Source organism: Tenrec ecaudatus, chromosome 3, assembly GCF_050624435.1.
Source record: "Tenrec ecaudatus isolate mTenEca1 chromosome 3, mTenEca1.hap1, whole genome shotgun sequence".
NCBI lineage: Eukaryota > Metazoa > Chordata > Mammalia > Afrosoricida > Tenrecidae > Tenrec > Tenrec ecaudatus.
The window spans coordinates 154,201,030-154,227,183 of NC_134532.1; the positions used below are offsets into that span (position 1 = coordinate 154,201,030).

The 26,154-nt window shown below is 39.6% G+C and overlaps 1 protein-coding gene and 1 long non-coding RNA gene across 2 annotated transcripts in view; one reads left to right on the plus strand and one right to left on the minus strand.

Annotated features, from left to right (window-relative positions):
- The window catches only part of LOC142443630 (uncharacterized), a 121,629-nt gene that overhangs the window by 20,922 nt on the left and 74,553 nt on the right, over nucleotides 1-26,154 (plus strand). The window lies entirely within an intron of this gene.
- CABS1 (calcium binding protein, spermatid associated 1) lies at nucleotides 105-1,286 on the minus strand. Its single transcript, XM_075544937.1, has one exon. The coding sequence runs from the start codon at nucleotides 1,284-1,286 to the stop codon at nucleotides 105-107; it is 1,182 nt and encodes a 393-aa protein (XP_075401052.1).

Sequence of the window (26,154 nt, forward strand, 5' to 3'; positions counted from 1 at the left end):
TTACTTCCTTAGTTTTAGAATTTTGCTTGCTGGAAAAACTTCTTAGATGTTAGCGCTAGCTGACTGGGCTATTGAAGCGCTATGCGGGGTTCCTTTTGCTGCTTTCAAATCATGAACCCATCTGGATCTTCACCTAGTAGTTTAAAGAGATCCACGTCAGTTGTAAAAGTGTCATCCAAGTGGTTTGAAGTATCTAGGACAGGAACTGGGGCATCTAGGTTGGTAACAGTTCCAGAAGATGGCTCAGTGGTCTTCGTTACAGATTCAGTGCTATCCTTTTCAGATAACTCCTTCGTCGTTGTAGTAGGCGAGTCATTCATGGAGTTCATGGCTACTGATGTGGGCACAATAAAGTCATATCTGGATTCAACAGCAGTAAGCAAAACAGCATGAGACTCTGCTTCCTTTGAATTTTCACTCTCCAGCCAAACATTGATGTCATCGACCGACTCTTCATCTGTTAGTGGAGCATCTCCTGGGGCGTCTCTCTCCCTCTCAGCAGAGTCAGTGAATGCAAACACAGTGATGAAGTTGTCCTCAGTAGAATCAGTTAAACTAGCTACAGCATCAGGGTCCTTCTCGGAAAGAATGAGGTCAATCGCAGTTACTTTTTCTTCTGCAAGGCTGGTTATGTCTGGAATAATAGTGATATTCTTTTCAGTAGAGGAAGAGATCTCAACCTCAGGAATAAAGGCCTTGGTGGACTCCATAACTTCATGAGGGTTGTGTTTGTCTGAGAAGTGAGAATTGGTAACACCAAGGGCAACCTTTGTGTCAGAAGGTGCTGGAGTGTCAGCAATGAAGGTGGAGTTTTTCTTAAACGTGTCCGAGACTTCAGAAATCACTGAGACATTTTTATCTCCTGGGTAAATTGTATCAAATAGAATATCTTCTTCTTCTAGGTTATTTGAAAAATCTATTAAAGAAATAGTAGCAAATGGTGGTGATATGTTCCCAATTTTTGTGGAGATGAAACTTTCAGTAATAGATTCACAAGTCATGGAGTTTGTAGTGCCAGTGAGGGTGGGCGCTTCTTTCTCTGTGTGGGTTGTTGATTCAATTGTATGAATTTCAGGAGGTGCATTCTTGTTGCCTGTAGTGGATGAGAAATCACCTTCTTGTATATAGTCATTGACTGAAGAAACATGGTCCCCTTCTGAAGTAATAGTTGCTTCTGGTTTAGGTATAGTATTGTCTACCCCAAAGCAAATTCTGGCTTCAGTTGGTGTTCGGTTCTTTTCTGACGGATGATGGGAATAGATTTTCGGAGAGCCATCTTCAGCCATAGGGTGACTTGACACCCTCCACTCCCACCAGCTCTTTCCGTGGGCTCAGTGGCATCCCCAGTGCGGACAGTGGTATTCAATGTAGTCATTGAAGCCCTGGTCATCATGGCAATTGTTGCATCAGACACAGGGGCGATGACACTGGCTTTCCTTGGAGGCTGTGCTTGGGTTCCCACTTGCAGGAGTCCTGCCGATGGTGGATGAAAACACATGGACTTCTCTGTGATTATGTAACCAGCTTTCATAGGAATTGTGTGGAACTTGGGATTCACCACGTTGCAGTTTCTAGGGGGCATGCTGTCCCACATGGAGGTAGTGTCTTGTGAAACAGACCGAGGAGAGAGAGCCCCGCCCCCACACCCCAGGTATGCTGTGGCTTTAGTGTCAGTAAAGAAAACTCTAGGAGGCACAGCCTTGTAAGCATTAGCTTCAAATCTCCTATCTTCCACGTAAGTCATACTATCCTTTATATATAAGGCATCTTTCCTTGAGATTCATACTATTTGACCACTTTTTTTAAAAGTCCTGGCTTTCATGGCAGTGAATGAAGCTGTAGAAGATATCTGGGTAGGAGGGACTGCATTTTGTTTTCTTCTTCATTGAGGGAATGCTCACGTTTTCTGTAAAGATATTGTAAAGAGGTCACTGGCTTCTGACGCGCACTCAGCACTCTTTCTGGTGACCACGGTTATAGTTCCTCCAGGAAACTTGAGTAACAGTAAGAGCAGGTTCATCTTCCATTGAAGTACTTTTGTGTGTGCGTGGAGAGTGGATCTCAGCCCCCAAAATAGTGGGTGGCAAGATGTTGATGTCATATATCTTTTTGTCTGAAGTCTCCTTTACGTTATCCCATGGGAAATCTTTTCAGAAACAAGATCACAGTATACATCAATATAAGAATTCTAGCTTTAATTTCGGGTGGAGTGTTCTCAATAGTAATATTGGTTTGATCAAACATCATCACTCTGACATCAATCTTTAGGCTTATGGTGAAGAGAGATTATATCAAGTGTTAATCCTTTAAAATTCGTATTTTTAAAAAATCAAACAATGCCCTTAAAGGTACTATAATTTTCAGACACAGTTAAAACTAACTGAAAGAAGGGCAGCTGTATTCACCGGAGTTGCTGTTATTGTTTCCCTTAGTGCCACCAAACCAGTTCCAGTCAGAGTGACCCTATGCACAATAGAACGGCACACTACCCGCCCTGCCTCAGACTAGAGATGCCAGTTTAAGCTCAACTGCCCATGTGTAGACTAACCTCAACGTTTCCAGCTCTTTTCTGTTAGCTATTGGTCTACTGATACAGAGAAACCACAATTAGCTGCAGGAAACTAAGACTAGTTTTGAAGATGAGGACTTAAAAATGTTAATTAACAAGGTAACTTCTTTTAAGATGTTTTTACTTCTAAGGGGACCCAAAGTCTTTAGTTGATTCAAAAGCATACTCAGCACTAGGGTCTCAGTAGAAGAGGTCTCAAGAGTGAGAAAAAAGCATAGAGATTTTTTTTTTCATAAGCAGAAATACTTTCATCACCTGGGGCAATAAAACAAGTCAAAGGTAATATCATTCACTAAGTTGGGTAACTTAGTGAGATGACTTTTGACCTCCAATTTCTTTTTTCTATCACTTGATGTTTGTGAAGTTTCATTAAAAAACATGATGTAAATGAAGACTTTATGTCCTTTTGGGGAAAGTATTGATATACAAGATAGGAAAAGAGCGAGGTGGATAACTTAGGTGTACATCTTGGAAGACTTGGTGTCTCCTGTGGTGAACAAAATTGGAATAAGAACAATATTCAACAGGGAGTCCAGGACAGATGATCCCTTCAGGACCAGTGCTAAGAGTGGCAATACCAGGAGGGTAGAGGTAAAGTGGGGTGGAAAGGGGGAACTGATTACAAGGATCTACATATAACCTCCTCATTGGGGGATGGACAACAGAAAAGTGGTGAAGGGAGACGCCGGACAGTGTAAAATATGACAAAATAATAATTTATAAATTATCAAGGGTTCATGAGGGAGATGGGAGTGGGAGGGAGGGGAAATGAGGAGCTGATACCAAGGGCTTAAGCAGAAAGCAAATGTTTTGAGAATGTTGATGGCAACAAATGTACAAATGTGCTTGACACAATGGATTGATGTATGGATTGTGATACAAGTTGTACGAGCCCCCGATAAAGTGGGCTATAAACAAAAAACAATACCCCCTCCAAAAAAAAACAACCTTAAAAAACATACAGTAAACAAGGCCATTAAGCTAGGCAACTCAGCATTAAGCATCTCTCTGCTCAGGTGAGCGGTGGGTGGAGCTTGGGGACCCACAGGATGGTGGTCTGGTAAATATTCAATGCCTAATAAACATGATCCTTGGGAAACATGTAAAAAAAAAGAACAATATTCATTTTAGGAGCATTTAATCCATTTCAGAAATTCCAAATGAAATTATTTTAACATCTTCATCAACTTCAATAATAGTTCATCTTCAAAATTTCACCAAAGTTTGTCAGAGTTTTTAATTTCAGAAGCTGCTTTCTTGGTATACCCCTATGCTTCTACCTGTACAGCAGTGAAATCACATTCATTGTAGCATACTAAGATTCTTTTCTGAGGGAATTGGTTATCAATATTATCAGTGCTTCTATTCCATTGACAGCAAACAGGAAGTCTCAGATTGAGGGTGTGCGCCATCCATTGTAGAGTTGTAAAGGTGTGATTTCTGAGCTATTACTTCCATCTTGAGGATGAAGTTGGTGACATCAGGTCCAGGTAATACAGTCCTTTTTGACCAATAAATGATCATCATCAAATGTATTATCTGGTTTAAGGTCAAAAGATCAGATTCTGTAGATAAATTTGATTTTATCTGAATTTCATCTTAGTCAATTGTTGAAAGTCTTTCTCATAAATAGGAATATTTTGGGTTTTTTCCCCAGGGAATTGTCAATTATATCTATAGATATATGCATATTTCTGAGAATATATATATTTTCTTCTGGCAGCCTTAATAGGAGCTCTTTTGGCTAACAGGTATTTTAAAATTTATTTTAAAATTTGAGGCTTTGGGTTCAGTAATTATACCTTCTTTTAAGTAGCAACTCCATCAAACTAATGATATAAGGCTTACTTTAACTGAAAAGGTAGAAATCACAAAACTGAAGGAGAGATTTCATAATAAGCTTCTAGGAAGGTCATTTCACACATTTCTGATTTTCAGAGATACCTGACAAGGAAACGAGTCTTGAGAAATAGAACTTTCAAGCCGTTGTGCCCTAATGCTCTCAATTCTCAAGACATCCTTGGTGTCCAGGAAGCCTTAGGTTTCATTAGAATAAAATCTTGTGAAATCTTAGAAGAACCACTGTTAGGTGATCAATCTGTCCATTTGATGCTAAAATTCCTGTCTTAGAAAGTCTCTTTACCTTCAGATCTTATCAATTTATTGGAGAATATAGAATTATTATCCCTATTGAGGAGCCTTCTTGGCACTGTGGCTTAGCCACTGGGCTGCTAATCATAAAGTGGGCTGTTCAAATCCACCACACACCCAGTGGGAGAATGATGAGGCCATTTGTTCTCATAAGGATACAATGTTGGAAAACCTTGGGTTACAATGAATGGGTCAACCTGATGGCATGAGGTTTGTTTGTTTTAATTTGTTTTGGATTATCTCTGGTTGAGGTGATTATAATCACTATGGAGACACAGTCACTGAGGGAGTTTCGGCTTCAATATCTTCCTTCAGAGAACACATTTCACCTTCAGAAACACTGAGGGAAGCCAGATGAGCAATTTGTGTTTTGAGATTTTTGTAAGTTAATTTTTGCAGTTTTGTTCCTCCCTCATTGAGTGATTGAAATGTCTGGTGCATGGCTAAATACTTTGTAATTGAAGGTTGTAATGGGACATAGGAACATTATTTATTTGTATCCAAAGGAGGTAACATTTACAGTAATCCAACTATAACCTTCATATACGCTTTGCTCTTTGGAGACTTTTCAGGCTATCACTTGAAGTAGCTGCTTCTATCTGTGACTGCGAATATCAGTTCCAAAGAAAGTGCTTTTTTCAACATTCTTGTTATTATTATTACAGTAAAAGTGACTTGAAACTGAGGTAAAAATTTTCCTATGTCAACAATGGGTTCAGGAGTAACATTTGTTCTTTCCAAAGTTTGAAATTCAGTGTTTTCTGCTCCAGGATGGGCTGCATTAAATTCAAGCCCAGAATTTCTTTCCACCAGAGAAATAATACCCCAAATGAAGATTTCCAATCAGTAGAGTGATAGAAGTTACTTCCAGGAACAAGTTTGAATCGGCAGGCATGGAGTTGATTTCTTGAATCACAGATCCATCTGGGAGGCTATCATTGTGTATGGGAAGGGTTGGGTAACTCTCTATATTGACCCTATTATATTCTTTATTGATTGATTTGTTGTCAGCAAGCAATGACCTTTTTATTCACAAGAAAAGACGGTATCTCAGCCTCTTGAAGGGTGTTGGTTTCCATCTGGATAACTGGTTGGTTTTCTGTTACTATATTCACAGCTGTAAGGTAGTTCATTCCAAATTCAGCAGCTTTGTCTTTCACTGAAGAATCTTGAGGTTTTTTATTGTGTAATATACATTTGGTTTACTATTTTCATTCGGAAAAAAAGAAAACTTGGTGTTTGTCCTCTTGGGGGGTGTAATTAGACCATGGAGGGAATTAATAAAAGAAATGATGCTCTCTCTGACAATAGCAGGCATGTTAGAGTCAGGATTTTTAATATTGTCTGAAGAACAAGTAGAATCAACTTGGAGACCAGGATATGCCAAGGGGAATTACTCTAGAATAATTAGAGATTTTGTCATTTGTCCTGGAGGGATGACAGCTACAGTGAAGTAAGAAAATCTTTTGACATAGGATCTGTTGCTGCTGATGATATTAATATCAGTGAATTATATAGGCTTGATCCATTTACACTTCAGAAAGTTGCATTTTTTAAAAGTAGAGATACTCCTGGTAATCCTATAGATGTACATCTTGGAGACATGGCATTCTTTGATGAAGAAAAGCTGGCATGATCAATGTTAGTTTTGTCCTTTATGCAGATGTCAGCAATTAGGAAATTGACATGCATCATTTTCAAAGAGAAAAACTATTATGAGCTATATTGATTAAAGCTTCCGTACTTTTCTCTATATAGAAATTATCAGAAAATTGATTTACAGGCAAAATACCAAACCTTGAATCAGACATAGCAACTATTTCAGCTTCATCATCAATAGATTTGGTATAGAGGATGTGGCAGTGTCTGCTTCACTGGCTGTGGATGTCTCATAAATGGTAGGTGATATGTCTTTCCTATAGTAATTGTCTCTATTTGTGACATGCTTAACCATGTCTGGTTTAAACATTCTGCTTTCTACTATCGGTTCTCTGGCTGGAATAACAAAATGCTCAGGTTTTTTGTTTCCAAAGGAAGAGATGTCAGAAAAAAGAATGGTGTCATAATCCACATTTGCAGTGCTTTCTCCCATGGACATTTTGGCAGGATAAGTAGGAGGAAAAGTATCACTTGTATGTGTTAGGAAGTCAGGTGTGGGTTTATGAGTTTTGGTATTAAAACTGACAGTGGGATCTCCAAGAGCAATGACCTCAGTGTCAATTTTTTTGTTTTTCCGCCTAGAAATGTGGTCATTTGTTGTTGATTTAAACCCTGATGGTACTGCGTTTTCCAGACTGTCTGAAGTAGCACCTACAGTGAATGGTGCATGAGAACTTTGTGCCTTGGGGGCATGTGCGAGCATATTTATGCTTAGAAGGGGATCAATTGATTTTTCATCTGATTCAAAGGCATATCCATTTGAAACATATTCAAAATTATTGTCATCAAACATAGTAGTTACATAGTCTGTATATTTTGGTGTGATTTTGTTTCCATCCATCCATTCTGAAATGTCTCCTGTAAAATTAGCTGTGTCAGATTCGGCAGCTGTTTCACTTTTTCTAAAACTTGTGTGACCAAGAACATTTTGTTTCAGGGTGCTTGCCCTATCTTTGTCAGAGCTGAAAGTCATAGGTAAAATGATAAATTTGTCAGATGGGCTAACTGTTCCTTTAGGTAGAATGCTATTATCCACCTTCTTTGTGCCATCTTTTCCCATATTCATAACGGGAACTAGTTCCGAATATTTTGGGATACCCGTTGAGGCTGTAAAATAAAGAGGAAGAGCTGACTTCCACAGTGCACCATATGAGCCAATTGGGGTGTTGGTTATGGCTACTCCTTTGTTGGCAACTTTGTTTTGAAAGGCAGGATATTGCTCATTGGGCCTAGAAGCTTCTACAAGAGTAAATGTGGAATAACCTGGATATATTCCTTTGGAATTGGGCGATGCTTCCATTTTAGCAGATGTGGTATCCGGTTTAACAAAGAAAGCACTCTCTTCCCGTGTACTTGTATATCCTGTGTCAGAAATGAGGATCTCCTCTTCCTCAGCGTTGTCGCTCTTTGAAAGTATATTGGACTCAGCTGCTGATGGCAAGGTTTTCTCCAAAGGCACAGTCACAGCCGCCGCATTTGTAAAACGATTTAATTCAACTCTAGCAGCTGGATCTTTTTGAGGAGAAAGATGACCTCGGTTCCTTTTCTCAAAGACAGTCTTCTGAGAGTCTGTTCCAGGGAGAAAGGCTTTTTTCATTAAACTTTGCAGTTTGGAATACATTTTAGCATTGTTGATTGTATAATAGGCAGGGATATCGCTAATCCTAGGGGAGAAGGAATAGATGCCAGCATCCGGGGGGTTCTCCGATGAAGTTGTAGATCCACTTTGCGGGACAGTCGTAGCCAAGGGCGTGGCTTGGATGCCAGTTTGTATTGTTATGGTCTCCCTCTCTGGAGCGCTGCCTTCTCTGAGGGCATCAGAATCATAAGCTGCTCCCTTCAACTCTTCTAGCTCAATTATTGAATATTCAGACAAGGGATTATCTCTCATTAGACTAGAAGTTTCAACATTTTCAATTAAGACGTCAGGAATATGCCTGGAGGGAGATGGTAGAAATGGGAATCCTTTAGAGTTAATATTCCCTTTTGCAGGCCAGATAGAATAACCACCTTTAGACCCACCTTCAGTGGAAAGATCAATGAACTCTGCCACAGTGCTGGTTACCTTATTTTCAGAGGGCCAAAATATTGAATCCATATTATGTGCGTCCTCAATATCTTTAATGGTGAGAGGAAAGTCATCATCAGGAATGACCTTGACTTCAGGCAAAGAAGTAATCCTGCTCCGTGAAGGAAGCATCTCCATCAAGTTTATTTTATGTTTATTATCTGTTCCTAATTTAGGTGCTGTAACTCTTAATCTGCCTGGGGAAGCATTGCTATAGAAAGCCGATGGGATTTCTTTCCTGTTGAATTGGCTCATATTATCTGTAAGAGTGGTGATCACAGTGGGATCAATGGGATCATCTTTAATGATCTCAGTCGCTTCCATTGTTGACATCGGTTCTGTGTCTGGGGCACTCCAGGCCTTCGGTCTTTTGCCTTCTGGGACAGTGATGACGCTGTTGCCTCCAGGGAGAGGATGTTCTTTCAGAGTTCGCTCCTTGGTAAACTCAGGGGGAAAATTCCAACTCTTCTCAGTTTGGGGATTCATTGTAAATCTGGGAGGCTTGATATCAAAATTGACAGTGGGACTTTGGAGCGCAGTGGCATAAGGATGAGAATTAGGATTTTGTGCTTGATGATTCAAACCTTGGTGTTGTTTGCTGGTTTTCACATCAGTGCTACCTTGGAAGAGATGTTCAGTGACTTCAGCACTGGGATAGGGTACGCGAGACCTAAATACATTGGCGTCACTAATGAGCGAGGCCTTTTCTACAGGTGGTCTTGTTCCCTTTGAAAGTCGTCCAGCGTTGTGATTTGCATCATAATCAAGGGGATCATCAACAAGCGTACCAATTACTACATTTTCATTATCGAAAACCCTTCTGTTTGTGAAAATGGGATCATGTGCTTCTTCTGAAATGTTTTCTGTAAAAGAAATTATTTCATATTCACTGGATATACCATTATCTGTAAAAGTATTGTACAGAAATCTATTATGGTCATTGAACTTTTTCATGCCATTTGTTGAAGTAATAGTCGTAGGTGAACTAGTGATTTTGCTAAATGGATGATTTCTTTCCCTAAGTGAGATATTATTACCAATTCTTGTTGTGCTGTCTTTCTTAATTTCGGTGACTGGATTGCGTTTCAAATAATTAGATGAGCTTGTGAACGCTGTGAAATCAGGATGATCTGGCTTCCCTGGTAGGACATGGAATCCAGTAGGAACATTTATGGTGATTCTATCTCTGTTAACTTCAGGAGAAGTGGATCTTTGATCTCGAGGTCTAGATGCATCTGGAAAAGTTAATGTAGGGTCAACTAAAGGGATATCTTTTAAATTGGGATGTGTTTCTGGTTCAGCAGCATTGACATCAAAGTTAACAAAAAAGGAATTATCTTTAAATGCACTAATATCTTTGGGGGGGAAATTGTCCACTTCTGAAATATAGACTTCCTCTTCTACAGTGTCATGTCTCATGGAGGGAATATTTGAAGGAAGCATTTTATCTGTAGCTGGACTGAGAACGGCTTCATTTTTAAACCGATTCAATTCAAACTTGACAGTTGGAGCTTCTTGGTCAGAAAGAGAAACTGTGTCCCTTTCTTCATAGATACTATTTGGAGAGAGTTTTCTGTTAGGAAGGGCTTTCTGGAGTAGCTGAGGTGTGGAGTGCGCTTCCTGTTGCTGCAGTTCTGTAGGTGTGGTTTTGGTCGGAGAGTCTCCAGAGGGATATTTCGTGGGTTCAGCACTGGAGTCGAGTTGGTGAGACGCACTCACAGTGAGATCAACGATTTCACTTGGGAATCCCCTATTTTCTTCCATAGTTGCCAATGGTTGTAAGTTGTGAGCAAAGACGTGCCCGATCTCTTTGCCTTCAGGAGAAATTAAAATACTATTTTTACTCAGGGTACCACTTTTCAGAGCTGACTCACTTGGCAATCCAGGAGAAGCTTTAGGACTATGACCTTGGGTGAAGCGAGTCACACTTCTGGGGGCCTCAGTATGGAATTTGGCAGTAAAATATTTGAGCAGCAAGTTGTCCTCGTCAGAATTAGGCTTTCTTTCTTTGGAGGTCAGTATTCGGTATTTTTCAGTGTTCAGCTCAACTGGATTTTCATTCGACAGATGCCCTGTGACCCGTGCAGGAGAGAAGGGAGCAGGAGATCCAAGTTTGTGCAAACGTCGAGTGAGAGCTGGCGCTTTGGTTGGATTCTTTGCTTCTTCCCCATAAAGGGCATTTATTTCTGGTGCAGGTTTAAGCATACTGTCATCAGCCCCAAATGTCATTATATCCACCTTATTTGGAATGTTTTCCTCTGCCAGAAAAAAATCTGAGTCTAGTGTAAAGTCCTCTGTGAAAGGAAGTGCTTCATATTTAGTTACATAATCTTCTTCTACATAAACTCCATCTCTTTTTTTATTTATAATGTTCCTTGTGCCTCCCCTCGAGATATTGTCTTTTGATATTCCTGATAAGATGATGTCTGCCAACTCTGGGCCAGTTGTCTTGTAAGTATTCAGTGGGATATCTTTTATGCCAAAATGACCTTGACTTCTTACTGGGGTAGAGATCACAGCATGACCAGTACTTTCAGCTCTGAATATTCTGTTCTCAGGTATGGTAACAACTGTTTCTGTATCTGTTGCTAACGGATACTTGATATTTTCATTTCTGAAATCAGAAGCTTCAGAAAGGAAAGTGGCATCATAGGTACTTAGAGGATCCTTTCTTACAGACAATTTTCCTGGAAATTCAGGAGGGAAAGTTTCCCCTTTACCAATTAGGGAGGATGCCGTGTTTCTCGGATGTTGGGTGCTGGAGTTTTGAGTGTAATTTTCAAATACAGTAGCAACAGTGCCAGAGTCAGGATTTTCTTCTTGAAGAAAGGTAGTTTGGTAGTTTACTTTAGTTTCAAGTTCAGGATGAGTTATTCTGTATGGAAGACGTTTTGGGACCTCAGTGTCAGAAGAGGGTGAATGAAATATAAGTTCATTGGGTTCATATGCAGATTGAGTAGATTTTTTAATAACGATGTTTTCTTCTGTTTCAGAGTCATACTTATTTGAAATATATTCAGAGCCACTTTTATCAGGTTCAGTGATGATTAAATTCATATCACTTAGTTTATTTTCATATGGCCGAGAAGCCCCAAGCCTAGATCTAAAAGAATCGTCTCTCGGTGTATTGACGTATGTTCGTGTTAGAGGAATTCTTACTTTAGACACACGAGGAGGCTTTTTCACCCTTACATCTTCAGAGGAGATAGTAGTAAAGGCAGTAACAGTGTTAAGGCCATTGCCTGCATGATAGTTTTCTACGCTATCTGTAGTAATTTGGTCTGTTTTTGCTTCTGGATCATTTTGCTTATCGCTATGAGACACATACGTTTGCTTCAAGGTTCCCTTCCCTAATATCACAGTGTCTTCCAGAGAAGGATTTACATTGCCTTTCATCTGCCTCCTGAAATATGGTGTTGTACGAGTATATTCTCTTTTAGGAATAAATACATATCGACCTGGAACATTTTGGTTCACATTTGGATAAGAGATATCACCACCAATTACTATGGAATGATCACCCCCACTGGTACGGTTTCCTAAAATCCTCTTTCCTTGAAACGTAGAAGCAGAGTTTTCAAGTAGAGATTTGGAAGCTTCAGACCTCTGGGAAGGTGTGGGATTCCCAGCTTTGGTTTGGTCAGACGTGGTTTGCGTTGTTCCTTTGAGTCTGGTGAAATCCTGAGCATCAGCATTCATATAGTACTGTTCACCAGTCGCCTTGTTGCCTTTGGGAATATTGTCACCTGCAGCAGCTGTAACATAAGTACCATCCTGGAGATCGTCTTCTTGAAGTCTATCTTTTCCCCCTGCCATTATGCCTATCATTTGTGGCACTTCTGCTTCATAGTTCAATACTATATCTTCCTTTAAATGGGTTTCAGCGTCAGAGCCTGGCCTATGAAGCATAGTGTAATGATCCCCTTGAGAGGCAGTGGGGACTGTCTGAGTGGCTGGGGGATTCTTATTATGAAAGGATATGGGTATTATAATATCTTCCAAAGATACTTTTTTCACTGACTTTGTTCTTAGAGGATGGTTGAAAGAGGCATCAGATTCCGTAAAGGTTGGGAAATCAGCCATTAATATGCTTCCATCATCTCCAGACACATTGGGATCTTCTCCGGAACTGGCAAGGATATATCTAGGTGTATTAGGCTCATTGCTGGACATGATCAAAATTTCATTTTGAATTGGTGTTGTGGCAGTTATTGACACCAAGTCTTTTATGACTTCAGTATCTTCATTCACATCGGAAATATGATCAGCTGCAGTAGTAATGCCGGGAAGAATATTTGTGATTTCGGTCTCAGGAATTCTGAATTTATTGGCAAGTCTCTTAGCGGGCCTTGGCATGGTGGAAACAAGGTTATGCATTCTTCCAGTTTGGGGCATAGAGCGGCTGGATGAAAGAAACGCTGTGCCACCTGCCGCACCCATGTTCTCTTTCCCGGCTGCACTTTCATCAAAACCATTCAGTAGTGCTTTGGTGGCTATGGACTTAAAACGTTTGTCATCATTTTCAAGATAAATGACATCATATAGTGCATCAGTATTTTCTTCTCCCAGATTGATAAGGTCTCTGCCACTTATAGTCTCTTCCACAACAGATAAACTTTCGGATAACTGGGAAGGAGACTCACTGGTATCAGTAATCACAACCCCACGTTCGAAGACACTATGTCCTGGTTGAAAGAACTGGAGTTTACTTGCAGGGTGAAGATTTTCTTCCAGATGAAAGTCCGCATTTCCTTCCACTATAGATATTGCTTCTCTATAGGGAGCTGGTTGTTCTTCATTAGCGTTTTTAATGTCTCTCAAAGTTCTAAATGTTGTTTTTGGTTTAAGGATACTAGCTGTCCTTGTAGGCACAGAAGAAATAGCTACAGTGGGACCTCCTTTTAGCCTGGTGTCTCTATTAATCATCATAATCATGGTCCTGTTACCCACACTGGCTATGACATTGTGGTTATTGGGAGAGATGAAATCGGCTTTGAGAAAGGTTGATGCCAATGGGCTGTTCCAAGGGTCTGCTAAAACCTCACCAGTTTCCCATTTTTCTGTATTATCAGCAGTGAGATAAGAATTTTCAACAAAATGATTTGGTAGTTTCATTAAAGAGTCATCCTTCATTAGCAGAAATGTTTGCACTTTGTTGTTTTGATCACTGGGGGTTAGAGTAGATGCTTTGGCTACTGAATGCAGAGTGTATCCTTTGTTGACAGCAAAGTCTGTTCCAGGGTCAGAACCTGCAGCCTCTTGAACACTGCTGTCGCTAGTGGAGAGAGTAATGGCCTCATTAATGCTGTCAGTGGATTGCCCCAAGGGGTCCAGACTGACTTCCGAATCTGAGGCCAGGGAAGTTTCACTGTTTTCACGAAAATTAGAAGACCTAACTGTTTCAGGGAGAATGATTGAAATCCTAGGAGTTGCACCATTCCAGAAATTGCCCGTGGGTTTTTCAATGCCCATTTTGGATTTGGCATCATAAGCAGTAACTGCGGGGGGGATTCTGTGGGCACCAGCAGAGAAGGCTGTGGCATTACTCTTGGGAGCCTCTGCTTCAGTCGCGTTGCCTATTGTGCTCATGAGGTAAGCAAGGCTAGCTGAAGGTGGACTGGCTGAAATGTCACTTGGTGCATAATTCCCAAGTTGGAGATGGTTATCTATAGGAGCTTGAAGAGTCGGCAAGTCTCCGAGCAATTCAGAGAGGCCTATTATTCTCTCAGTGGGCGCAGAGTAGCTATCTATATCTTCTGTAAGTGTACCATTTTCTTTTGTCTTTCTGAGGAATGAGATTTGGTTTTCTGATGAGGAATCAGGCAGACTGGCAGGCAAATATTGATTAGTCTGATTTTGTATTTGCTGATCCCCATTACACTAAAGGGAAAGAAGTATAACAGTATTTTGAAGTTACCCTTTTAGATGATGTTTTACGACACATTTACAATCAATAGTTACAGTGCTAAGCAAAAACAAATCCATTCACAATAAATTCTTTTCCTTTCTTCTCTACTATTGGTTGTTTCATTAATCAAGTGAGAAGTACCTCTATGTAAATTTATATTCAGGTGTTCCTGGCAAATTTTCAGAAAAGCACATATAAAAAGATTATTCAACTAGCAAACAAACACAGCCTAGAGAAGCCCATTTCGATTCTATGCGACCATGCATCATATCATCTGTCATTTTTATCTCATTATATATGCATGGGTACTTAGTTTTAAAATTAGAAAACTTATAAGTGAAAAATAGATGGCCAAATATAATGATTTTTGTGTGTTTAGCAAAATTCTCATTCTTTCTTTAAACCTAAGCTGGTCAATTTATTCCCACCCTTTACCCCAATCTAATTTTAATTTCATAAGGACTCTATTTTCCAGGACACTAAAACTTACCGGGAAATATATCACAAAATTCAAGATGCGCACAATCAAGACTAGGATTTTCATCATGTCTTGCTATTCTCTGAAAGTAAAGTACAAGATTGTCTTCTGTCATGTTAATATATGTTGCTACCTTAAATAACAATTACAATATATATAATTTCAGAAGTAATTACGGTGGTATTCCTGGCATGAATTAAAACGCTGGCTTAAACAGTAAGATAAAGCTGATATCCCAGTATCTGTGCCTACTGTGAGCAACAGTAGTAAGTGGAGCGCTCTGTTTTCTAAGGTCAATTTCTGAGACAGGGAGAAGTTAGCCTCTGTCTGTAGCTTATAAAGAATCAAAGAGCAAACATATTACTAGCATCTATTTTGGGCAGAATGTTTCAGGGAAGGTTTCATCATTTAAATTTATTTAAGTAAATGAATTTAAATTCATTTAAGTTAATAAATTTAAATTTAAATTCATTCTTATTCTCATGTTAAGAACTATCATCTATTTGCTGCATTAAAAAAAAACAAACCAGGGACTATTTAGAGAAAAGTGAAGTTATTGAACCTGTATTAGTCAGATTTTAAAGCCTATCCAAGTAGCTCTCAGATATAAAAGGGTTATATGAAAGGCATTGGGAAAAATGGCTCCACATTTTCTGATTTTAGTGGATCATTTACCTTGCAAAGGAGTCTGTGTTCATCCACCTTCCAGCTTTTACTCCTGACCAAGTCAGCCTGGCTCAGCAGCGCATGGAAATGAATTCCAGGTTGAAGAAGCCGAAATCTAATAAAGAGGCACAGGCTCCTCCTTCTCGCTCCTGTATTTCAGTGTAGAAATAGGGGGCTGCTTCTGTGATAATCCCAAAACAATAGAAATGGAAGGAATCTTCTGCTGGCTTTCATACTTGCTTCTCTCAGGAGTATATAATGTATTGCCTCATCTTCCCATTGAATTAAGCAAGGCTAATGTTTTAAATATTATAAAACTTTCCAAAAGTTAACTCCCTAGCCTCTCATGACATTTCCAACTATTTCATTGTGGTTTTTAATTAAATCACCCCTTCTTTAATATCACAGCAAAATTTTGATTCACTATAATAACATTTAATAAGCATTACCATTTATCAATTTACATTGGGATTTCCTCTATTAGTTTGTGGGGGGTTTTCCAGGATAAAATCGTGGTTGCTTGAATGTCTAAAAAACATATTTACAATACATGAAAAAATAATTTTAAAATAAATAATAATAACAATTGTACTTCTTCATGATTGGTATAGTTACCATGTTGAGCCCACAGACACCCACCTTCTGTAGTAAAATCAACATTGGCTGTGTTCTCAAGTACTTGCTACTATTTGTCTATTAAAGTAGATATTTTAGATAGAATCAATCAAATCACATTGCCCCCAATTGTGGCACTTGCTGAAATGGTTCATTTGGTATATATGCTATAAAATTTGATTTTAAATTGCATTGACATTAAACTTTTGCATTCAGACATGATAGAGGTTTAGTCTGAATTTTATTTATTTTTAATGACTTTTAAAAACCTTGTACCATGCTTCACGTAATGTGACCCTAAAATTCAGTGATGATGTTGATAAGTAGATCTTAGTAGGTAGAATGACAAATGAATTCAAACTTTGAGTAGTTCATTTTCTTCAAGTTTCTTCATTGTCCTTTATGTGACATTCTTTTATTACAAATTGGAGCAGATACCAAATCCCATAAATAATGATCTATCCCATCACCGACTCAGGCAAATTATTAATGCACAAAGCATCTATGAACATTATAATTACCTTAAGATCAAAAGCTATGTGTCAAGACTTAAACAATTATAGTGTTATCATTTTAGTAGCTTGGAAATGCCATTCTCGTGACATTAAATATTGCTCTTTCAGGCGGTAATTGTTAGAAAGCCGAGAGACTAATGCATGCTTATGAATGTAATGCTCATTCGATTAGAGATGATGTTTGCCGGTCTTTTCGTTTCAAGTAAGCCGCCGGACTCAGACTCTGAACGCCTTGTTGGCACAAATTCACCTTCACAAGATTTAAGACAGCTAGGGATTTCTGCCTCATATTTTCCAAATCAGGGACAATAAAAATCAAGGCTTTGTTTACTGGGAAACTTTAGCTATGATTTTTTTTTCAGTCCAAGAAGCCCTAATCCATTTCCCCCTTCACTGAGGTGAATAGTTCATTTACCTTACAATGTGCTTTATGAATTTCTTACTATATCTAAAAACTGTTTTCTATATTGGTATTCACACCTAGTTTTATATGACAAAGTGAAGCACACTATATTGCCCCAACTGATTTCCACAGAAATTTTGTTTTATTTTATTGAATCTCCATGTACCGTACGTTTTAACAGAAAAGAATGTGTATCAATTCAACAACTATAGTTGTGGAAGATGTCTCTTCCCCTCAAAGAATTTACAACCTATTCTAAGAGGAAAGTAATGCCCATAATCACCATATTCTTTGTCCTTTATTTATCTGTTCAGTCAACTATTGAGTGTCTACTAACATTTAGGTAGGTGCTGAGTGACAATAGGAGAGAGCAAGACAGACAAAATACACCTTCAGAACCAAAAAAACCAAACAGAAACCAATCTCACACCATAGAACAAGTTCACTGCTGTAGAGTTGATGCTGACTCATCATGACCCTCTAGGACAGAGGTGAGCCACCACGTCTGTGGGTTTTAGAAACGGCAACTCTTTATGGGAATAGAAAACCTCATCTTTCACTCATGGAGCAGCTGGTGGTTTCAATCTGCTGACTTACTGTAAGAGGACCAAAGTTTAACCCACTAAGCCACCAGGGCCCCTGTAAAATATACCCCAGGCATTGTATAATCAAAGTAATTTGGGGAGTTCACAGAGGGACACATAATTTTGATTTGGAAATTTTCTTGGTTTTGAAATTGCAGTAATAATTGGGGGCAGGAGCTTAGTTAGAATTTTCTAAGTGTAAAGAAAGGCATGAACAAATGGTACAAAAATGATATTCTCCATTGCTTCATATGAATGTGAAAGTTGGACATTGAAAAAAGAAGACCAAAGAAGAATCAGTGCATTTGAATTGTGGTGCCCAAGAAAACTATTGAAAGTACCATGGACTCCTAAAAAGACAAACCTGGTCATCTAGGAAGAAGTATTCCCTTAGAGTTTAGTACTCCCTTAGAGGCAAGGATGGTGAGAATACAACTTATATACTTTGGACACGTTGAAAGGAGAGACCGGTTCTTGGAGAAGGACATCATGTTTGGTAAAGCAGAGGGACAGTGAAATGGAGGGATACCCTCAACGAGATGGAATGATGCTGTGGCTGAAACGATGGGTTGGTCAAGCATGGGACCAATTGTGACGATGGCACAAGAGCAGGCAATGTTTCGTGTTGTTGTGCATAAGGTCTCTGTGGTTTGGGACCCAGTCGATGATTGGTGGCACCCCGCAGCAACAATAACTCACTTGCCTAATATGCTTGTCCTACTTTCTTTTTCAAATAGCTTCTTCCTCAGCATCAGTCCCAGGAATCCCCAGTGGTGGTAGTGGGTTATGTGTTGGGCTGTAAACCACAAGATCAGCAGTTCAAAGCACCTGTCAGTCTGAGGGAGAAAGATGAGGTTTTTCACCTGTGACTTCTGCAAAGATTTACCGCCTTGGAAACCCATAGGGAAAGTTCAACTTTATCCTATAGGATCAGTTTGAGTTAAAATTGACCCATGGCAGGGGTTTGGTTTCTCTTCATCTTTACTCTTAAAATGATGGTCTTGCTCCCTATTTTACTATCAAAAATGAGAAATAATTCAATAGAAAACATTCATATAGTCTAGACCCACATCACATTATTCCCATTAATTAAATTAATATATTCTGTCTTCTTTCCAGTGACTGTGTATGAGTTCTCCAATAGTTGGATTCAGACCAACTCATCCATTTTAGACTAAGCATTCTTACCTGCTCAAAGATTGTATTGTAGTACTTTTTCTCTGATGTATCATTTTCTCCTCTTTATTTATTATCATCAGCAAACAGACATGCCACATTTACTTCCAATTCAAAATGAAACAAATCAAAACAAAACCCTTTTTTTTCGGTTTTACTTTAGTGTCTAACTACTTCCTCATTTCGCTGCCTTTTTTTTTTGTATCCAAATCATTCCAAAATTTATTTTCTGTTATTCCCTTTCTTGACCATCCTTTGTTTTAAAATCTGGGCAGTCGATAGTTTCATGAAATCTCTTTGAAAGATTAATTGAGTTGTGCACTTATGATTGTATACTTTAAAAATATATTTATGTGAACAGGAGTTAGATGTGAATTTCTGTAATAAAAAAATGGTGCTACATCTCAAAAGATTCAACTGAGAATTACCGACCAAACCCAGTCCAACCCAACTCACCACATTACGGTGGGAATGAGAGATTCAAACTGAATGCCAGCACATTCATTGTCCAAAACGACATTTCAAAATCTACCTGAAGTACCATGCTGCCTGTGATAGAATAAAACCTATCCACATACAAAGAAATACTGTGAATGTAAATATTATTCAAATGTATGCGCCAACTGCTAAAATAGTGATGAAGAAATTGAATAATTTGGCTAAAATCGTCAGTCTAAAGTTGATTAAACATGCAATCAAGATACATTGATAATTAATGGTGTTTGGAATGCAAAAGATGTAAACAAAAAGGAAGGAACAGTAGTTGGAAAATATGTTGATAGAAATGAAACTCGTTGATAGAAATGCAACTTCAGATCACATAATAGAAGAGTGAAAAATCATCAACTTCTTCATGGCAGATATTGTTTTTCAACAACACAAGCAATGACTATACATGTGGAGTTCTCAGATGGATTACACAGAAGTCAAGTTGACAATATCTGTAGAAAGAGACAATGGAGAAGTTCAATATCAGAAGGTAAATGTAGGCCAAGGGCTGACTGTGAAACAGACCATCAAGAGATCATCTGCAAGTTCAGATTGAAGTCGAAGAAAACGAAAACAAGTCCACGAGAGCCAAACATTTGACTTTGAGCTTATCCCATCTGCATTTGAGCGTATTAGACAGATTTGATGCATTGAACACTAATGAGAGATTACTTGATGAATTGTAAGTTTACATGAAGAATATCATATATGATGAAAGCAAAAGGTCATTAAAAAGACAAGAAAGAAAAAAAATATCAAAGTGGATATTAAAAGAGTTTCTGGAAGACCTTGCTGCTAATCAAGAATAGCTAAGGCACTGAAAGAAATGTTGAAATAAAAGAGCAGAAGCAGAAAATTTCAAAGGGCTACTGGAGAATACAAAGCCAAATAATATAATGAAATGTGGAAATACCTAGATTTAGAAACCTCCAAATGAAGAACTTACTCGGCATATCTTAAACTAAAAGAACTAAAGAAAAATTCAAGCCATGCAAACAGAACAAGGGAATATTAAGTGGTTTAAAACAGGAAGGGTATACATCAGGATAGTATCCTCTCACCAGAGTTCTTCAACTTATATGCTGATCCTATAATCAAAGAAGCTGGAACATATGAAGAAGAATGTATCTGGATTGGAGGAAAGCCTTATTAACAACCTTCAATATGCAGATGACACAACTTTGCTTACTGAAAATGAGAACCTGAAACACTTGCTGATGAAGGTCAGTGATTGCATCCTTCAGTAGTGTCAAGAAGACCCCAATCCTCACAACTGAATCAATACATTACCTCGGACTTATCAAAGCTTTCATCTTGCTCGGATCCACAGTCACTGCTCATGGAAGCAGCAGCCATGAGGTCAAATGACACAGGGCAATGGGTGAATAAACTCTTTGAAGTGTGCAAATTAATGAGATAATTTCGTGGAGTAGGGTGTCCCTGACCCACTCCAGGGGTCAATTGTCTCTTTTTCATGTGAAAGTTGAACATAAATGAGGAAGACTGAAGAAGAACCGATGCATTTGAATTGTTTTGCGGGTGAAGAAGATTGAAAGGACCACAGCTTGCCAAAGAACGAAGAAATCTCCCTGGGAAGAAGCGCAGCCAGAATGGTTCTTAGAGGCATGGATGGTGAGATTTCATCTCATGTTCGTTGAGCATGTTGTCCGAAGAACCAGTCCCTTGAGAAGTACATCGTGCTTAGTGAAGTAGATGGGCAGCGACAAAGGGAAATACATATCTGATGGATTGACCACTGGCTGCCACAAAGGGCTCAGATATTGGAATAATTAGGACGGTGCAGGACCAGGTGGTGTTTTGTTCTGTTGTAAATAGGATTGCAATTAATCAGAATGGGCTCAACAGCCCCACAAACAACATCCACCGTGACCTACCAATGTTCATCCCAGATGGAATCCCAGGGACGTGTCAATAGGAAAGTCAATGCCATTGCAACACTTGTCACAGTAGTCCAAAAATGTAGCTACCTTTAACCACCAGCAACAGATATAATGATATTGAACATGCCGTTGAATTTATATAGCCATAAAAGTGAATGTTATTCTGCTACATGCTACCACATGGAAGAATCTTGAAGACATGCTGGTTAAAGTAAATCAGTTTCAAAATAATGAATATCACATGATCTCAATTATGATGGATTCTACTGGTGTAGTGGGCTAACCACAAAATCAGCACTTCAAAACCATGGCCACTCCAAGGGAGAAAGATGAGGCTTTCGCTCCTGTAAAGATGTACAGTTTCAGAAACTCGTCGGGGCAATTGTGCCCTAAGAGGTTGCTCTGCATTGGAAAAGTATATAGCAGTGAGTTTGGAAGTTTCTTTGGTTACTTATGTGATATATATAGAAAAAGACAAGTGCGTAGCATTAAACGCTTATTATTGGTTGCCAGAGTTGATGGGAAGGGAAAATGGAGGACAATTGAATTTGAGGAATACTGACTTCCCGCAAGGAGCCCTAGTTGGCCGGTGGGTTATGCATTAGGATGTTCACTTGCAAAGCCAGCAGTTCAGAACCATTTGCTACTCCACAGGAGAAAGATATAACTTTCTACACTAGTAAAGAGTCACAGTGCAGTTTTAACCTGTTCTATTGGATCTCTGTGAGTCAAATTTGACTCAGAGACCATGAGGTAGTTAGTTTATTGTGCCAACCTGGGCGATAAACACATGTGGGGTTAATTGAAGGGCGGAGGGATAAATGGCTCCATGAGCCTCTCCTTTCTAGTTCTTGGGTCTCTTGCTTTGTGATGATCGGATCAGGGTGCAGCTGCCTTAGCCAGTTTTCTGTTTCAGCTGGCAAGTCTCACTTCCTATGAGAGATCCCCAAGGAGAAGCCACATAGAACTACCTGGACGCAGCCGTGGGTGCTGGAGCAGCCGTGCGGAGACCCCTGCTAGTGCTGAGATGCTTACAGATACACTGACTCGGTTTTCTTCCTGCAGTCAGCATCATAGTATGTGTTTTGTGAGATGGACGCTGTGGCCGTGAAGGGCAGGGGACACTTCTTCTGAGGCTGGTGAAGGAGCAGCTCAGGGGGTGAATGTCTCTGGAAACTACAGATTCAGTGCGTGGTGGCGTCCTCTCCCAGGAGGTGCAGAAGCCCCCCCAAGATGAGCTGGGGTAAACCTGGATGCCATGGAGGCTGCGCTGGCCCTGGAGAAGACCCTTCTGGACCTGCATGTCGTGGGGTCCACTCACGCTGACCCACATCTAGTGACTTCCTGGAAACCACTTCAGGAGGTGCAAGTTCTCAAGAAGGTGGGCCACCCCCGGACCCACCTCCGCAGGCTGGCCAACACTCAGGCCGGGCTGCGCGAGGATTGCTTTGAGAGGCTCACCCTCCAACATGATTGGGAACCTGTGGTGCCCATTCACTTGTGAGGGGCCCTTTGCCTCCACCCTGCTGGCCTGTGTACCTCTGTCCGCACTTGCCCCAGTGCAGGCCATGCGCCACCGCCCTGGAGCACCTTCCCCAAGCCAAGGACCAAATGGAAACAATAAGGCTTCCTTTTGCAGCGAAAAACGAAAAAGAAAGAAAAGAGCCTGTTTATAGAACTTTCTCTTAGTAACCGTATAGGAGGAATTGGCATCCCAGACTGTAAGTCTTTATGGGAATAAAAAGCCTCATCTTTTCTCAAATTGGAATTGACTCACTGGCAGTGAGTTTGATTTTGAAAAAAAGAATCAGTCTCTAAGGGTTGCTACTGGAATCTAAATGTGGTGACTATGTAAGATAATCAGTAAATATTATGCATTCAATATTAGTTGCTATTCATGTTACTGTTCTGAAGTTGCCAATATGAATGTACTTTAGATACGCGACAGGCTGTGTTATATTGAAGCCCCAAGGGTAACCCATCTCACCAGATCTCTCTGTGCAGAGGGATCCCCTTGGTCAAGCCCAGTCTGATGGAATAACTGTTATTATCAGGATCTGAGGAGTTGGTTCAGACTCATAGCCACCCACTGTGAACAGCGGGTGCTTTGCCACCCTGTGCCAAAGTTTCGTTATGCTTGACCCCATTGTTGTAGCCGCTGTGCCATTCTACCTCACTACGGGGCCTCTCCTTTTGCTCCCCTTTGACTTTAGTAAGCATGATGTCCTTCTCCAGAGGCATGTCCCTCCTGATAGCATCTAGGTATGTTAGAGGCTAGTTAATACCCTGGTCCTGCTCAGGAAGAAGCTACATGCAGGTTCTTTGCTTGTTGACATGCTTGTTGCCGCAATAAAACTGGATTTTTGTGACTGATTCTCCATCCCTAAATCTTTACATATTGCCTATTTCTTTGCCTCTACTATTTCTTTCAGAGCATATTAAGCATTTTCAATTTATGAGCCTTACTTTTAAAATTCTGTTATCTTTCAGAGCTCAAACTATTCTTATTTCTCTGTATCTCTGATCAAGACTTTTTAATCCACTTAAAATATCTAACCAGGATTCTGGTGGTGGAGTGGGTTATATGTGGTCTGCTAGCTGCAAGGTCAGCAGTTCAAAACCACCAGCTACTCTGTGGGACAGCGATGAGGTTTTCTACTCCCATAAAGAATTACAGTATCCAGCACCCACAGGGGGCAGTTCTACCCTGTTATATAGGGTCACTGGGTCAGAATTGAGTTGGGAGTGAGTTTGGTTTGGGGAGGAAAGATATCTAAGGGCCCTGGTTGCATGGTGAGGTTCAGTCTTGGAGTGCAAACGGAAAGCTGTGTGATTTGAACTTATTAGTCACTCATGGAGAAAGGCGAGGCAGTCTGCTCCTATAAGCACTGACGGTCTTGGAAACTCCACAGTGCAGTTCGGCTCTGCCACGTCTGGCCACTGTGAGTGGGAATTGCTTAGCAGTGAGCTTTGCTTAGCACCAGGCTATGTGTAGCTTCAGTTATACTCTCTCAGGGTGACCCCGTTGTCCTGTCTTTTTACATGTACATATTGGGCTGCAAGGTACGCAGTCAAAACCATCAGTCACTCTGAATTAGAAAGACGAGGCATTTTACTCCCACAAAGACTTACACAATCTTGGAAATCTACAGGGGCAATTCTACTCCTTCCTATAGGGTCATGCGAGTCAGAATCAACATGATCACGATGAGTTTATGTCCTAAGAAATATCAGTTCCTGGATAACCAAAGCCAAGCATTTCCTCTGGGGCAGCTTCAGAGGCCAGGCAAACCTTTGAGATTTCATTTGCTATTTGTTTCTTTACTGTGAAAATTTCTCTTAGTATTGTTGCTCTTTTAATTTATTCCTAAGCATGTGAGTATTAAAAATTCATCCAAGGAACAAATGCATGTCACAATGATTTATTGAACAGAAGATGAAGAAATAAAAGTGAACACACTAAAAATAAGAAAGAAGCAGAGTTTAGAGGAGTAATTTTGAGGAGTAATTGTAGCCAATACTTGAGGCAATATTGACAGAAGTTAGGGCGAGAAATTCAATATTCAGGTTTATTAGGACCTAGAAAAAATGTTGAGAAATATAAAATTAATTTATAGTCTCTTATACATTACCTAGTTTTTTTTAAACCACTATTTTCTATTTATTAAATGAGTTGAATTCTAATATTTATAGGATTGAACCCCCTTTCTTCCTCTCCCTCCCCACCCCCGCCAGTATCCTTCTTTGGTTTTCTGATAGCCTGTAACTATTTTAGAGAAAGTATATCATTTTGTTATTTGGAAAAGAACTATACTATATATATTTAAGGTAACCAGTTACTACATAGTATGCCACCATCCATCTTATTGCTAAAAGCAATTTACTAAGTTTGATAGTCATATGTTTCCATAACCCTTTCTCTGAAATAATCTGAGGTTCTTTGTATTTTGGATTGTTAAAATGTGGCTTCATGAAGTAAAAGGAAATAGAGGAAAGAAATAGGAGGCAAAAGACAATTATAGAGGTATAAATATAGGCATGTATATATGTAAATATATTAATATATAATGCTAGGGAAATAGTCAATGCACATACATTTAAGTGTCAAGAATTAAGGTAGCAGATGGACATTGGGTCTTTACTCAAGGATTTTCTCAATACAAGAATACTTTGTTTTAATAACTTGATCTTCTGTGATGCTCACCTTTCAAACAAGATTGCTGAAGTCAAAATGGGTGCATAAGCAAATGTGGTGAAGAAAACTGATGATGCCCAGCTATTAAAAGATATAGTATCTGGGTCTTAAAGGCTTGAAGTTAACTAAGAAGCCAACTAGCGGGGAAGCAAATAAGCCGACGTGAAAGAAACACAAGGTGTTTGACGAGATCAGGTATCAGGCATCAGAAGACCCAAAACAAACAATCATATGGATGTAAACGAAAGGAGTGTGAGTGATGGCCCAAAGCCCATCTGCCTACATTTGGGCATCATCGCTTTACAGAAGGGTCACAAGAAAGGAGCGAGTCAGCTAGGATGCATTATAGCACTGATGAAACACACACCATTCCTCCTGTTCTTTAATGCTTCTCCCTACCTGCCCCCTCCCCCGCCAACTATCATGACCCCATTTCTTCCTTACAAATTCAGCTAGACCAGAGCGTGTACACTGGTACAGATGAGAGCTCTTGACACATGGAATGCAGGACAGATAAACCCCTCAGGAACAGTATTGGGAGTAGTGATGATTGTGTGCTTTCTGACCACCATATTAATTTTTAAGATACTTAGAATCTAGTCCTAGCTTTACCACTACCTATTTAGCATATGGTGAAATGCTGTACCTTGAATCTTTAGTTAATTTGTACGTAAGATGAGAGGGTAACTACTCTTTCCTAAAACTGGAAAAATTAAAATTGGAGGTAATGAGGAGCAATCAACTATTAAAGTAAGGGGTTTTATATAAAAAATTATT